Source organism: Salvelinus sp. IW2-2015, linkage group LG8 (genome assembly GCF_002910315.2).
Source record: "Salvelinus sp. IW2-2015 linkage group LG8, ASM291031v2, whole genome shotgun sequence".
Classification (NCBI taxonomy): Eukaryota; Metazoa; Chordata; class Actinopteri; order Salmoniformes; family Salmonidae; genus Salvelinus; species Salvelinus sp. IW2-2015.
In genome coordinates, this window is record NC_036848.1 from 28154925 (window position 1) to 28169656 (window position 14732).

At 47.1% G+C, this 14732-nt stretch overlaps 1 protein-coding gene across 1 annotated transcript in view; it reads right to left on the bottom strand.

The window, feature by feature from the left end:
* Window positions 1–278: 278 nt before the first annotated feature.
* Window positions 279–14732, bottom strand: part of LOC111967676 (proto-oncogene Wnt-3) — a 37078-nt gene continuing 22624 nt past the window's right edge. Inside the window, exons 2-4 of the mRNA XM_023992910.2 lie at window positions 7415–7656; window positions 4112–4377; window positions 279–2709 (exon numbers count right to left, since the gene is read on the bottom strand). Coding sequence (XP_023848678.1) covers window positions 2230–2709; window positions 4112–4377; window positions 7415–7656 — 988 coding nt within the window. The 3' untranslated portion in view covers window positions 279–2229. The remainder of the gene's footprint in view (window positions 2710–4111; window positions 4378–7414; window positions 7657–14732) is intronic.

Here is a 14732-nt window from a genome sequence, read left to right on the forward strand (position 1 = left end):
TGTGCTTTTTTTTCACTAAATCTATTTGCAATGAAGTCTTGAACGGTGTAAAACTAGTTGCAATTGTATTATCGCAATAAAATTGGACACATGAACATTTCGTACAGTACTTTTCTAAGTGTGTGTGTGTGTATATATTATTGATTGATGCAGATGTCATTCACCTATAAATTTTATCAGGGAGAAATGAACTTGATCGAGAGAAATTGCAGAATTGCAGTTTCAGAGTTCTAGAGCAGATTGAGACATTATTTTGAGTTATAGTGAGGATCGGACTATTTATTAAGCATGGATAACTGTCTATCACAGTTTGGAACACCATCGCAGCTTGCCATTTAAAAATGAGTTCAAAAGTGTTATGTGCAATGTCTATATATACATGATTTGGTAAGGAAATGTAGAGGAATCGATGCTTACAAACTGAAAGGATTAGAAAAGTACCTCTGGCTAAGAAGCAAAAGCATGAGACAGTCATTTGTTCTTCAAATATATAATCTTAGTTCAGATATATACACATTGTATAATAAATAATATTTATAAAAACATAACATTTTCAGATTATAAAATAAAAAGGGAATTATTAACTTTAAAAGCTTTGTACAAAACTTTGGATATAGCGGGCAGGAAAGGAAGGAACGACAACGTGCCCTGGTAGGGAGGGCTTTTTAGAGGGTGACGCAGTTGCTAAGCTACCGTATGTCACAGAGAGGAGCCTATACTACCTGGGTAAATTGTATTTTTGTTAAATATAATGAATAGGAAGCACGTAGGACTGTCGGAACATGTGTAGAAACCTCTCGTGCCTGCCATCCCTCCCCCTAACCCTCACACCCCTGTCACTGGCAGTCAGCACAAACACACGTTCGCTCACATCAGCTGTATCCCAATAGCCTCCATTTGTTTCCCACGGACACGTAGTCTCTGAACAAGTTTCCATCACATTGCTTCTATTGTCAAGACATTTCACGTCAGTGGCAATTAAGGGAAGGAGATGAGGAAAGGGGGCTATTGAAGACTTGACACTGTCTGCGTTCTCCACTTGTCGTCACATTTCACTGGTGAGTAGGGTTTAGCTTAGAACAAGGACTTCCCAGCGCTATGAGGAACCTAATGAAATGGACCGCCAGTGTTAGATATAATTATAATCTCATTGTTGTAGTACGACCCGCTATTAGTATAATTATTCATTAGCATTGGGCCTATTGCAAGTGCAAAATGACCTGGTGATCCATGAATTCAATCTTAATCCAATGAAGTACGGTCTCTTAAACCTGAACCCTCTACCTGTTGTTGGTTGCGAATGTTTTCTTCTATATGACATATCATTATAATTTCCTCAAATACTGTAAGGGAAATTCCAGAAAAGTCTATCTGATCTTGAGATCAACAAGAAGAATGCATTTGCTCTCATAAATAACAATTGCTAAAGTTTCACCTCGTCCAGACAGTTCGTGTACAGCTGAATAGTGCATACATGTGCAGAAATGTCCGTGAGTGGGAACAAGCATGTTTGTTCCCTTCCTGCATACCACCTCCAGTCCCGGCCCATTGCTAATATTTCAGAAATGTGGGGCTATAAAGTCACGCTGTAGCACATCTTCCAGGCGTCTCAGCTAGGTGACTGCTGCAGTACAGGGGTTGGGAAAGTGGAGATTTCACCAGCTCAGTAGCTTAGTTTAGAAGGGCAGGGTCCAGAAACAGCCCGCTCAGTAGTTAAGTGGTAGGTTCCTGGGCTGCCGCCGTGTGTTCAGTACTGTTTGGATTGAGGAGTGACGTTGGGGAACTGCTTTAGTTCACAATAGTTGACCAGCCAGGTGATTTGACTGGTGAAATCAGGTGTTAGTTAAAAAGATGTCCATTCGATAGCAATGGTCTGGAAAGTCATCGGTTACTGCAATGATTACAAGTTCGGTATCACAGCCGTGTGTGTGGGGGGGGGATAAATAAAGAAGGGGTCATGGCCCAATGCTGCAGGAATGGGAACTGGTCAAACTGACTGAGCTTGTTCCAATGGAAATGGACCTACATATGGGACGCAGGGCTTGGAAGAAGGATATGAGGGACATTTTTATTACAAGGGTCCAGAAGTATAGAGTTCCAGTACAGAAATGCCATTCCCCATTGGTGTCTGTCTGTACTTAAGTCTGTATGCATGCGATGACTGCAGTGTGTCTATGTCTGCGATGGCTGCTGTGGTCCATCATTCTGTCCGAGCGAGCGCACAGGCTCTCACTTGCACGTGTGCACGTCATAGACGCGCACACACTCTTGGCAGCTGACGTAGCAGCACCAGTGGAAGATGCAGTGGCACTTCTCCTTGCGCTTCTCAGTCCGAGTGTTGTGGCCCCTGCCGCAGCAGAGCAGGTCACAGCCCTCGATGCCATGCGAGGACACATTGCAGGCGCGGTCGCGCGTGCCGAATGAGCCCGTCTCCGGGTTGGGCTCGCAGAAGTTGGGCGAGCCCTCGTAGTAGACCAGGTCGCGCTCTGTGGGGTGCTTGAAGAAGGCGTACTTGGCGCGCAGCGTCTCCACCCAGCCGCGCGACTCGCGGTGCTTCTCCACCACCATCTCCGAGGCGCTGTCGTACTTGTCTTTCAGGTAGTCGCCCAGCATGCGGAAGTCGGGCTGCGCCCACCAGCATGTTTTCACCTCGCAGCTGCCCGACAGGCCATGGCATTTACAGCGCAGGTGCATGTGGTCCAGGATGGTCTGAGAGAAAAAGAGGGAGAGGGAGAAGGAAACAGATGAATTCACCAGTGTACAGTAAATGTGATTGGTAGCTTGTCAATATAACACATTCTGTCTGATGGTGATTTGTTTAGTCTGGGTGTCAGTTTGTTTAGTCTAGGGGCATGTTTGTTTTGTCTATCGCCCTCATTGTTTAGTCTATCACCAAACAGCCCATTTTTGAACAACTATTCTTATCAATAACCTGACTAGTGACTACCGAGTACCGACCTGTAGGTTGAGAACTCGGTCTACAGGTGTGGTTCAGGCAGCTGTGAAACAGACGCAGGCATTTGTAGCGTGCGGCCGCTAATTCATTCTGAAGTCACTGCGTTTAGTGAGCAAAGCGGCTGGCTCTCTTCACCTTTGTTTAGATTTGTTTTGCTTTAATTCCCCAACTATATTTAGCTGCAGAATTCCCCCAGCTGCGGCGGAAGGCAGGTGTGTGTGGCACCTTTGGGCGAGAGGGGAGTGGGGGCGGTGAGGGGTGGAAAGGTTCTTAGTTCTGACATCATGTCCTGGGCTTGTCAGGCCCCTGGCATCTCCCAGGGGCCCCGAGGTAAACAACGGAGCGTGAGAGGGCCAGGTGGGGCGGCTGGGATCAGGGTTGAGAGAGAGAAAGGGGTCCTGACTGGCCTGCCTGCCGTTTTGCAGCTCCTGTGGTCTCCCTGCTCCTGTCTAGTCAGATCAAAGGACTGCCTTGTTGTGGTCTCTCCAATTGCCCCTCAGCATGTTGGTGAGGAGTAGCTCACCAGATATTGCACTGAGCAATGACAGCAGCGAGTGATGGTTTAAGTCCGAGCTGATTCCCTTCTCTTCCCCCTCACATTAACTCTGGTTATTTGTCTCTCAGGGAATTTCGGTTAGGATTGGAGACATGAAAGGCAGGGGCATTTTCTTTTCTTTTTTTTTTACATCAGATAATTACCCAATCATTCAAGTTGAAGTGCTACTTTTCAGGCAGAAACTCGCAGAAATGTGGACTGAACTTAAGTCAAATACCAAAATCCTTCCTGTCATAGAATTAGTAATCTGGTACTGTAATGTTTACTGTGGATAATTCCATCCGATTGCCAAACAAGCAGATCTTTGTTCATTGTATTTTTGCTACTGTGTTTTTTTAAATCTTTCTTTAGTTACAGGCCTGGGTGTGTTCAGGGTGTGTCCTGTATCATTATCTACTGATATATGTGTACTGAATGTACTTAAGTTTATACACTGCATCCCGCTTGGCTGTGTAGTAAACGCTGGTACATATGTGTATTTACATGACGTGCATGGCTTTGTGTTACCAACAGTTGTATAGTTAACCGTATAGCATGCACTACCAATATATCCATTCTAGATGTGCAGTACAGTAAATCCTCAGTGTAGGCCTATTTACCATGCGTCCTGCTTCGTTGTTGTGCCGATTCATAGCAGAGCGTGCGTCAGGGCGGTTCTCTCTGGCATCGGCAAACTCTCTGGACACCAGCACCCCGAACTCGGCGTCCTCGCTGCAGCCGCCCCACTTCCAGCCCTCCCCCGGGGGACCCTTGTGGTGGGAGTCACAGCCACACATGGTGGATGTGCCCTCGGCGCAGGACCGAGTCACAGCAAACGCCACCCCCGCTGAGGCGACGGCGTGGACGAACGCCGACTCTCTGGTCGCTAGAGAGGAAAAAGATAGAGTGTATTAAATGAATCAGTCTTTCGTGCCACATCTTCTTAACGCAGCAAGTTTCACTGCTGCCAGCTTCAATACGGCAGGGTCAATGAAAAGGATACTGCAAGAATTGTAGAAAATTCCGAGACATGTCCGTGAGAGGAGTTAAAACATTAGGCTCTGATCAGTGTACTAAACACGGTGAAATTCTCTTGACTCTCATCAGCTCAACTTCACCTACCTATGATTTTTGGAAGACATCGTAGCGGTGGCTACAGTAGACATGTCCCCTGGCTGTGACATCAACCTATTGTGGCTGGTGTCAGTCGGGCCTAATGCTCAGTGAGATCTCGGTGATCTCCTGTCATCCCTGAGGTGTGCTGTTTTGCATCTGGATAGTGTTTCAGGAATGTTGTCCCCCCCCTCTCCTCCCCCTCCCTCTGTCAGAGCCCACGGGGGTCTCTGGGTAGAAACTGAGCAGGGCATCTGCTCTGCTCCGCTGCCGTGTTTGTGCTGAGAGATGGAGTTACGCCTCCCTTTTGAGCGCAACAGCTTATTATGTAACCAGACACCATTGTTTCGCAATCACAGCACACTTACTGTGGGCTCATCCGTTTCTCTGCAGCACCACCTCAGACTGCACACACACAGGCAGGGACACACACACACACACACACACACACACACACACACACACACCCACACCCACACCCACACACACACAAAAGCCCGGGAGGGCCTACTCCGCAATGGATTCACTGTTAAATCTAGGGAGGCCTAGCCCCCCTAAAACTGACTGTAGTCGGTAGTGTTCTCTACTACATACCTGCAGGGAAGTTAGTTACTCTACAGTGTAAGCCGATCTACAAGTCTTTGTAGTGCTGATTTGCATGAAACGGAGAGAATCATAATCGAAAAAGGTGTAGTCTGGGTTGCCAGGGGACATTTCATGCGTTCATAAAGTTAATTAGCGTTCACAGCCTTTCATGAGGTTACCCGTTTTTTTGTTGTTGATTTTAGCATTTTAAAGTTACACATCCTTTGTTTGAATGAAACCTTCATGTGAACGGCTGAGTAGGGTCATAGGTTCATAATAGGGTGAGAGGTCATGTGGCTGCTCTGATGGGAAATCCGGGGAAGTGGAAACGTATTAAAAGTCACGAGATTACCACTGAACATCACCTCTTATCTACATGAAAGCATGTCGCACGCTATCTAATCAGTTAATACATCTTGTAAACATATAGTCACAAAACCATGACTAAAGAAATTGTCTCAAGTGTCCACAATCTACATTCCCCCCCCCCCCCAGTGTGCTTCATTCTAAGTGAACAGCTATAAAGCAACATTTTTGTACTAAAACCTGTGAATGTTTGTTTGATTGGATCACATACACCTCTGGTTGGGAGGAGACCGGGAGTCCCAGCTACCCTGGCAAGCCCTGCCGGGCTCTCCACAACAGGGGCCTGTGAGCTGTGGGCCCCTGGAGCTCTGGTTGTCAGCCAAGGCTAGCGCTGCTCCTGCTACCTGCTGGGCCCATCAATCCGCCTTTGTTTCCCTTGTGTCACACTGTATTACCCACACAAAGGGCCCAGCGACTCGCGCCCCCACAACTCCGCTCACCTTGCCATAGCTGGTCATGTACACCTGTTAACCACCCGGCCCCCCCCAAACACCCTCCTCTTGCACCACGCCTGAAAACACCATCCATCCAATACCCAGCCACCACCTCCACCCCCATCTTCACCCCATAGTCGTTAAAGGCTGTCGATGGAGGTAAATAGCTCAGCCCCCTCTTGTGAGGGCCGCCGTCCGCTTCCTCGCCAAACCCTTGCCCGTCACTCCGACTCAGGCTGCCCCCTCCTCGCCAGCAACCCCTGCTTCCTTCCACTTCACCCCAACGTGCCGCCCGAATGAGGTAGGTGCGAGGATCCACTCTCCCAATCCTCGCCGTTCTAATCAATGACAGATCAAAAAGGGATGTGAATGAGCTGTCCGTGGGAGCCGGGCTGTGTGAGGCGCCGCACTGGTCTTCATGCACAGTAGGGGTGAGCTGAGCCCCCCCCCCAGCCCTTTCTATTGCCTGTAATCTCATTTGGCCTCCCCTCTCCCTTTTTATTTATTTTATTGAGGAGAGCGAGGGAGGTTCACACTGCCCATTCCTGCCCAGATCCCTTCCCCTCTGACACACAGGCTAATTCATTTCCAATCAGCAGCCTCACTCCACAACACAAAGACCCATCTTCATCATTAGGGATTTCAAGGCGTACTCCGAGCACCCCCGGGTTCTGTTTTTTGTGCGTTCTGTGTTTTTGCCTCAGATTGTTTAAAGCAACCAGTCAGTGTTATTAAGACCGTTGCTTAGTATTCAGTGTGAAAAGCCTGATAGATGATCTCCAGTGTATCCACTGTAACAACTGCGTATCAAATTGAACTGTGCGAGCTAATCTTGAGAGATTCACAACACTGACTAACCGTCCTTTCACTGTCTAAACAAACGTCAACAAGGTTGGGAAACCCAGAAGAGGACACACAAACTCAAAAGACGTGATGTTGGAGGTAGAGCGAGGGATGGACGTTGAATAACCTGTCCCTCCTTGTGTCGGCGCTCATTTCTCACTGCCGTAAGGAAAGGTGTATATTACTGTTGTTACCCTGCGAGTCATTTGTCAGCCGGAGCACAGGGGACAGGCAGTGCTCAGCTGCAGAGTAACGGGTTCTTCTATTCCTATGTCAGCTTACTGTACTTTCCTCACATTTGGTTACATTCTTTGTTTCCCATTTTCTCACTGACATGTTCTTTAATGATTTTATCACCACTATGAGAAAAAGTAGAACCCGCAAACCCCCTAGAACCTGCAAACCCCCTAGAACCCCCTTTTGTATGTTTTATATGATACTTGGCTGTCATTCATATATCCCCCAAAAATATATAAATTATATCCCTCACATAAATACCTCCATTAGCAGTATACAGGCATTGGGGAGAGGAGTATATTTGTATTCTTTAGACAAACAGTCCTGTTACAGTAAGAAGCCTACCTTTGTCCAGCACAGGGCCGAAGATGGCTAGGTTGTCCTTGATGGTGGTACAGTTCCAACGCCGGCCCCTGAACTGGTGCTGGCACTCCTGGATGCCCAGCTTCACGCCCTCGGCCACGCTGGGCATGATCTCGATGTAGTTGCGACAGAAGCGCAGCTGCTTGGGCACCAGGCCAGGGATGGAGCCGCACAGAATGGGTTGGGAGCCCAGAGACGAGTACTGCTGCCCCAGGGCTAGGGACCTGCAACACACAAAAGGGGTGAGGGGGTGGGGGAGTACGTCATGTACCACCCCAGCCAGACATAGTATCACTACCTAGCACCTACCCTACACAGTCTCCACAGTCTCTCCATACAGCTTTCTAAGGAAAGCTCATCTATAGAATCTGCTGCTAGATTGATAAAATAGAGTGCCCTCTCTGAAACTACTGCCTCAGAAGGGTTATACAGTAGATAATGGCCAGGGGAGGCCTCCACAGAGGCAGATTGTCCCAAAAAAGAGGATTGCCTTCTCAATATACAAATGTAGCTTTTTGTCCCATTGGTTTAATATATTCTGTGCTCATAGTTGATTTGCAAGCAGGCTGCGTTTGATTTAGTTTTTCCTTGGCGGAATGGGTTTGAACTTGGTGAGTGTTATTGACGCTTATGCACAGCGCTTAATGCAGTGGAAGTTGTGCATGCTCCCCGCCACCCCCTCCGTTCCTCCGCCCCCCCCCCCCCCCCCCAGTAATCAGAAGCTAAACAAAAGCTAATAGCCCCTCTTCAGGGAAGGGATATGACCTATTCGTATTGACCTTTTCAAAGGCTCCCTCTTGTTAGCCTTCCGAGACTCTGATGATTCGCAAAGATAACACACACACACACACTAACGCTTTCGTTTGTTTATCCTCTGGGAAGGCCCATGTACAATAAAAGAGACACAAACACAACACACGCTCATTTTTGTTATTCGTTTTCGTGCGTTTACCTATTGATGATATTTGATCTGTGTCTGTGTATTTAAGATTGACTGGGTGTGTGTGTGTTTGTGTGCAGTTCATGTGTTGTAAAGGACAGTAGGCATTCCTAAAACTCCCTGTGCCTCACCAATTGGGCTGGCAATATAAACTCAGAGCAAAAAAAAAACGTCTTTTCAGTACCTGTCTTTCAAAGATAATTCGTAAAATCCAAATAACTTCACAGATCTTCATTGTAAAGGGTGTTGAACATGTTTCCCATGCTTGTCAAATGAACCATAAACAATAATGAATGCACTGCTGGAAACGGCTGTTTAAGACACTAACGCTTACAGACAGGATGGCAATTAGGTCCAACAGTTATAAACTTTAACACTAAAAGCGCTTTCTACTTGACTCTGAAAAAACAACCAAAGATAAGATGGCCAAAGTGTGCCATTGCTTTGAAACATGCCTTAGGCATGCTGCAAGGAGGCATGAGGACTGCAGATGTGGCCAGGGCAATAAATTGCAATGTCCGTACTGTGAGATGCCTAAGACAGGGAGACAGGACGGACAGCTGATCGTCCTCTCAGTGGCAGACCACGTGTAACAACACCTGCACAGGATCGGTACATCCGAACATCACACCTGCGGGACAGGTACAGGATGGCAACAACAAATGCCCGAGTTACACCAGGAACACACAATCCCTCCATCAGTGCTCAGATTGTCTGCAATAGGCTAAGAGAGGCTGGACTGAGGGCTTGTTGGCCTGTTGTAAGGCAGGTCCTCACCAGACATCACCGGCAACAACGTTACCTATGGACACAAACCCTCCGTCGCTGGACCAGACAGGACTGTCAAAAAGTGCACTTCACTGACGAGTCGCGGTTTTGTCCCACCAGGGGTGATGGTCAGATTTGCGTTTGTTGTCGAAGGAATGAGCGTTACACCGAGGCCTTTACTCTGGAGCGGGATCGATTTGGAGGTGGAGGGTCCGTCATGGTCTGGGGGTGTGTGTCACAGCATCATCAGACTGAGCTTGTTGTCATTGCAGGCAATCTCAACGCTGTGCGTTACAGGGAAGACATCCTCCTCCCTCATGTGTTACCCTTCCTGCAGGCTCATCCTGACATGACCCTCCATCATGACAATGCCATCAGCCATACTGCTCGTTCTGTGAGTGATTTCCTGCAAGACAGGAATGTCAGTGTTCTGCCTTGGCCAGCGAAGAGCCCGGATCTCAATCCCATTGAGCACATCTGGGACCTGTTGGATTCGAGGTCGAGGGCTAGGGCCATTGCCCCCAGAAATCTCCGGGTACTTGCAGGTGCCTTGGTGGGGTAAAATCTCACAGCAAGAACTGGCAAATCTGGTGCAGTCCATGAGGAGGAGATGCACTGCAGTACTTAATTGATATTTTTAAATCACTGATGAATGATATTGAGACTGATTCCCTGACCTGTCAATGTTTTTAATTTTCTGTTTTTGATTTTGTTATACTCTTGTGAATTCTATGGTTTTTACTAGATTACTTGTAGTTTTTCATGTTGTTTGTCTGTAATTTTTGTAATGACTTGGTGCTGCCTATCTTGGCCAGCACGCTCTTTAAAAAATAGATTTTAAATCTCAATGAGCCCTTCCTGGTTAAATAAAGGTTTAATAATAATAATAAAAAATGCAGCTGGTGGCCACGCCAGATACTGACTGTTACTTTTGATTTTGACCCCCCCCCCCTTTGTTCAGGGACATATCATTCCATTTCTGTTAGTCACATGTCTGTGGAACTTGTTCAGTTTGTCTCAGTTGTTGAATCTTGTTATGTTCATACAAATATTTACACAAGTTAAGTTTGCTGAAAATAAACGCAGTTGACAGTGAGAGGACATTTCTTTAGATGTGCCTAAACATGGATTAATCACCACAACGAGACAGCCCAGATCAGCCAGGGATGCCAGAAACCATTATAGTTTCATTGAAGTAATTAATTTTAATTGCCAGATTTTTCTCCTAAGATAAGGGGGAGGTGATGTTTGCTATGTCCATGTTTTAACATGCTTACTGTGATGACAAGCTCAAACAAAACTGCACGGCATCTTCCAGAAGCTGTTACGTTTGCCATAAAGTAGTTATAGGATTTTGTAATTTTATTGTTTATTTATTCACAAGTGTATGCCACTTTCATAAACACACAAACACGCCCTTACCTACCTACAGATATAGGATCTTAATTTGAGGTTTTTCCTGCACACCAGGAAATGCAAACTTGTAGTATATTCAAGGTTAAGAAAATACTAATGAAAAATGTATCAACCCCTACAAAAAATGTCCATTAATTATATTCCACATAATAATTCACATCGCAGTGCTAGAGGCATCACTACAGACCCGGGTTCGATCCAGGGCTGTATCACAACCGGCTGTGATCGGGAGTCCCATAGGGAGGCGAACAATTGGCCCAGCGTCGTTCTGGTTAGGGGAGGGTTTGGCCGGGGGGGCTTTACTTGGCTCATCGCGCTCTAGCGACTCCTTGTGGCAGGCCGGGTGCCTGCAGGCTGACCCCGGTCATCAGTTGAACAGTGTTTCCTCCGACACATTGGTCCAGCTTGCTTCCGGGTTAAGCGAGCAGGTGTTAAGAAGCGCGGTTTGGTGGGTCATGTTTCCGAAGACGCATGACTCGACCTTCGCCTCCCGAGCCCGTTGGGGAGTTGCAGAGATGAGACTTGGGGATCAAAGATCAAAATTCCCGCTGTAGCAAACTGGCTCAAATTAAGATCCTACATCTGTATGCGATGTGGCGCAATCACCCATGCACCACATCTGCATTGCTGTAGATTTTAACATGATGCTCCAGAGTTTCAGGCAGATATTTTACAAATTCCAATTTATACAATATGTTACACATTTGTAAGTGCTTAAGGTCCCAGACTGCATCTTTACGTACTCTAAGCTAATTCAGAGACAGAACATTCATATCTGTTTTATGACATTGCTAAACTGTACTGCTTTTTTTATCAGCGTACATAGACATTTTTGAGTGTGATACAGCATTGGATTTTATGTGGGTAGCTCCCTGGCCCATTTTAAGTACAACTGTGACTGTGTGTTTGAGTGTAAGATGAGAGTTAGCTAGTGTGTGTGTGTGTGTGTGTGTGAGAGAGAGATAAAGACAAAGTGAGCAAGAGAGATTGAGAGAGAATGTGTACTGTATGTGTTGTAAGACAGAGAATCCAGGGGCCCCAGACAGGGCCAGCGACACCACACTACACGGCAGCAGGATCAGAGAGAGAGGCCTTGCCAATGTAACTACAGACACTCTGACACTCTGCCGAGCCTGGGCTGTCTGAGTGCCGCTGGAGGCCTTGAGACAGGGAGAGAGAAAGAGGGAGACAGAGAGGGAGAGGATCACGGGGGAACAATCGCTGCCGATCAGATCAGAGTGCCACTCGGGATGACCTCAGGCCCCCCGCGGGGCGCAACCCTATCACGGCAGCCTCTGACTCTGACAGATTAGTGCGCCGCTGCACCCCACCCCACCCTGACAAAAAAGCCATTGAAGTGAGAGGGGGGGTAAAAATCCCCCCCTCTCGTTCACAGCTCATGTGCGCTTTGCTTACTCCCTCACCCCCCTCCTCCTCCCCCTACCACACACTTTTGTTTTTTGATCTCCTTTGGAGTACAGGTGAGCATTGTTACAGCAGGCTCCCATGTATCACTGCTTGCCAATGGGGCTTACCCACTGAGACAGCAGGCTGAATGGCTTGACTATTAATGCAGCTGAGCTGAAGGAACGTGTGAGGCCATCAACAGCCAGTGCCCCTGTGACAACAATTTTGGACCCCCTTGTGGACCCCCCTAAATGTGGAGTATGAAATAATTTTTTACATAACTCATTTTTGCTATCGTTCTTTTTTTTACAACCGTTATTAGACAGTGGCAACGATGATGATTATGAACATGGTCTTTTGCCTGCTAATGCCTGCAATGCAGTGAAGAAATCGATGACAACAATAACGTCTAATGTAACTGGCCCCTCTAACAGTACAACTGGCCCCAGCTTGGCCCCCTCCAGTTGAAATGGTCTAGAACCGCCACTGCTAACATTTCATGTTCCCTTGCACGAAAACTGACTTCTGACTGATTTGCTGGTAATTTGGGAGTAATCATTATTCATCTATCCCTTTTTTTCTGTTATCCATTAATTTAAGGCCGTATTTACTCGAGCGTGAGCAAAAAACGTATAAACTCATCTGCCAATCCCAGAAATCCCACTGAATTCAAGTGTTGCTGACTTCACTCTGTCTGGAGTGACTGAGTGACTAAGTAGCATAATTACACAGTCTGCTAGCTATGCTACTGCCCATTAATCACCCAGTCTGCCATGGGGCGGACCTGAGTGGATGCCCTGGCCCTGCGTGGAGTTGCCTGCAGTGTTGGAGCCGATCCCTGGCATGGCAATAGCCAATCGGCTCGCCTCCGACTCTCCATGGTGTGTTTGCTGCAGTGGTGACGTACCAGTTTCGGAGGCAACGTGTGGATGCCTTGATGAAGTCGATTACTTAACCACACGGGGCTTTCTTGTGGACATAGCGTGTTTAGGCTACATGCGGAGGCTCCGCGTGTCTGTTTTTATTTTGTTTATAAAGGATGCGCCTCACTTTGTCTGTGACGGACACGGTTGAGATGAAAGCAAGGGCTGTCTTTGGCTAGGTGCTAATGAGAGTCTTAGACCTGAGGGGAAGTCTGTGGGTGCCAGGTGTTTCGCGCGCACACAGAGCACTGCGTGTATATCACGCGGAGGCTGCCTGCTTCGGCCTCGCTTCTTGGAAGCCAGGAACGACTTGTCTCAACCGAGTGGGAGAGGAGCACAGACACAGCAGGGCCTTAGCCGACAGAGGCAGAATGCCGGGGGAATCCGCTGTCGGGGAGTAGACCGAGGAGCAGAAACTGTGGGGCTTGGCAGGTGCATGCCTAGGCAGGTCTATGACTGTGGGGCCTCCTCTGGCCTTGGGGGGTTTAGTGCTGCTGGTTGGGGGGGGGGTTTCTCAGTGTAAAAACCAACCTGACGTGAGCACATGGGCCACTGTAAACTACAGACACAAAGAGGAAACAAAGGGATTTCCACCACACACTGCAGAACAGTTGAAATGTGGACATATCTATGAAGGATATTTTCACAGGGGCAAAGCCTCTGAAGGTTGCGATTCTGCTCCATATGTCTTCTATGAAGGTTTGCTCCACCACTCCCGTTGCGGCTGAATAACCTTTGATTCAATCATTATTGTGTGGTTGGAATGTTTTGCAGCCATTTCTGTAGGAGGTCTACACCACAGGGGTCAACATGTTGTGCTTGTCTAAGAGCAGACCGATGAACTTTCCCTTGTGTGACTGGTACTCCATGTCCAGAGGCACAGAAAACACTGCGCCCCTTCTGAACTAGCTAATGCATGACATCTGACCTCACTGCCTTGAGCTTGGTGGCCTGTAAGAGTGGGTTTGAAGTTTGTGACCAGCTAGAACTCCTATCCTATCATCACTTTGACCTCCCAATCACGCATTCAGCTCACCACCAGTCAAGGATAATCACGTAACATGTGTAGCCCTTCTCATCTCCAATAGTATGAGACCAATGTCAACTGTAACATGTGCAATCAATCAGTGGTATTAGGCCCTGTAGGCTCACTTTGTAAAGGGAGTAGGCATATTCCTGAAAATGATGTCATTATGATAATGCTATTATATACCATGTCAACACCTTTCTTCTCTCAATACGCCCATTCTCTTTCATTTAAAGTTAGCCTGCCTAGTTATCACATGGCTATCTAAATTCGCCAATATTGTTAGTTCGTCACCCATCCATCCCTACTACCATAATACATCTATCCAATACAAGAACAGGACACTGATAGGCGGGCCTACTATGTAATTTTGTGTTTTAAATTGCTTCAGTCGTTATTAGTAGCCTAGACACATTTTAGTTAAGCCTATTTAGGATTTCCAAAAAAGCTTTGTTTTTGTTGATAAAGTCACAGCTCGACTCACCGTTTCGTTGGAGCCCTCGTATCTGAAGGTATCTGTATCTAGTATCTGAAGGAACACTTCAGATACTAGACTTGTGGTTGCTTGGTCCATTATTGCTTACTTACTTGTTGATGTAAATAGCCTGCCCTAACACATTTTTCACTCTGTAGGAAATGTCAGTCAACGAGTTAACCTAACGTCCATCGACATGGCGCCACATTTAGGTTAGGATGAACGTGACAGGTTAGGATAATTCGATTAAGGCTAGGAAAATGGTTAGCTCAAATGCAAAAATGATCCCCGACGCAAATCGAAAAATATCTAGCTACAACCAGGCCTTCCTTGAGAACAGTCTT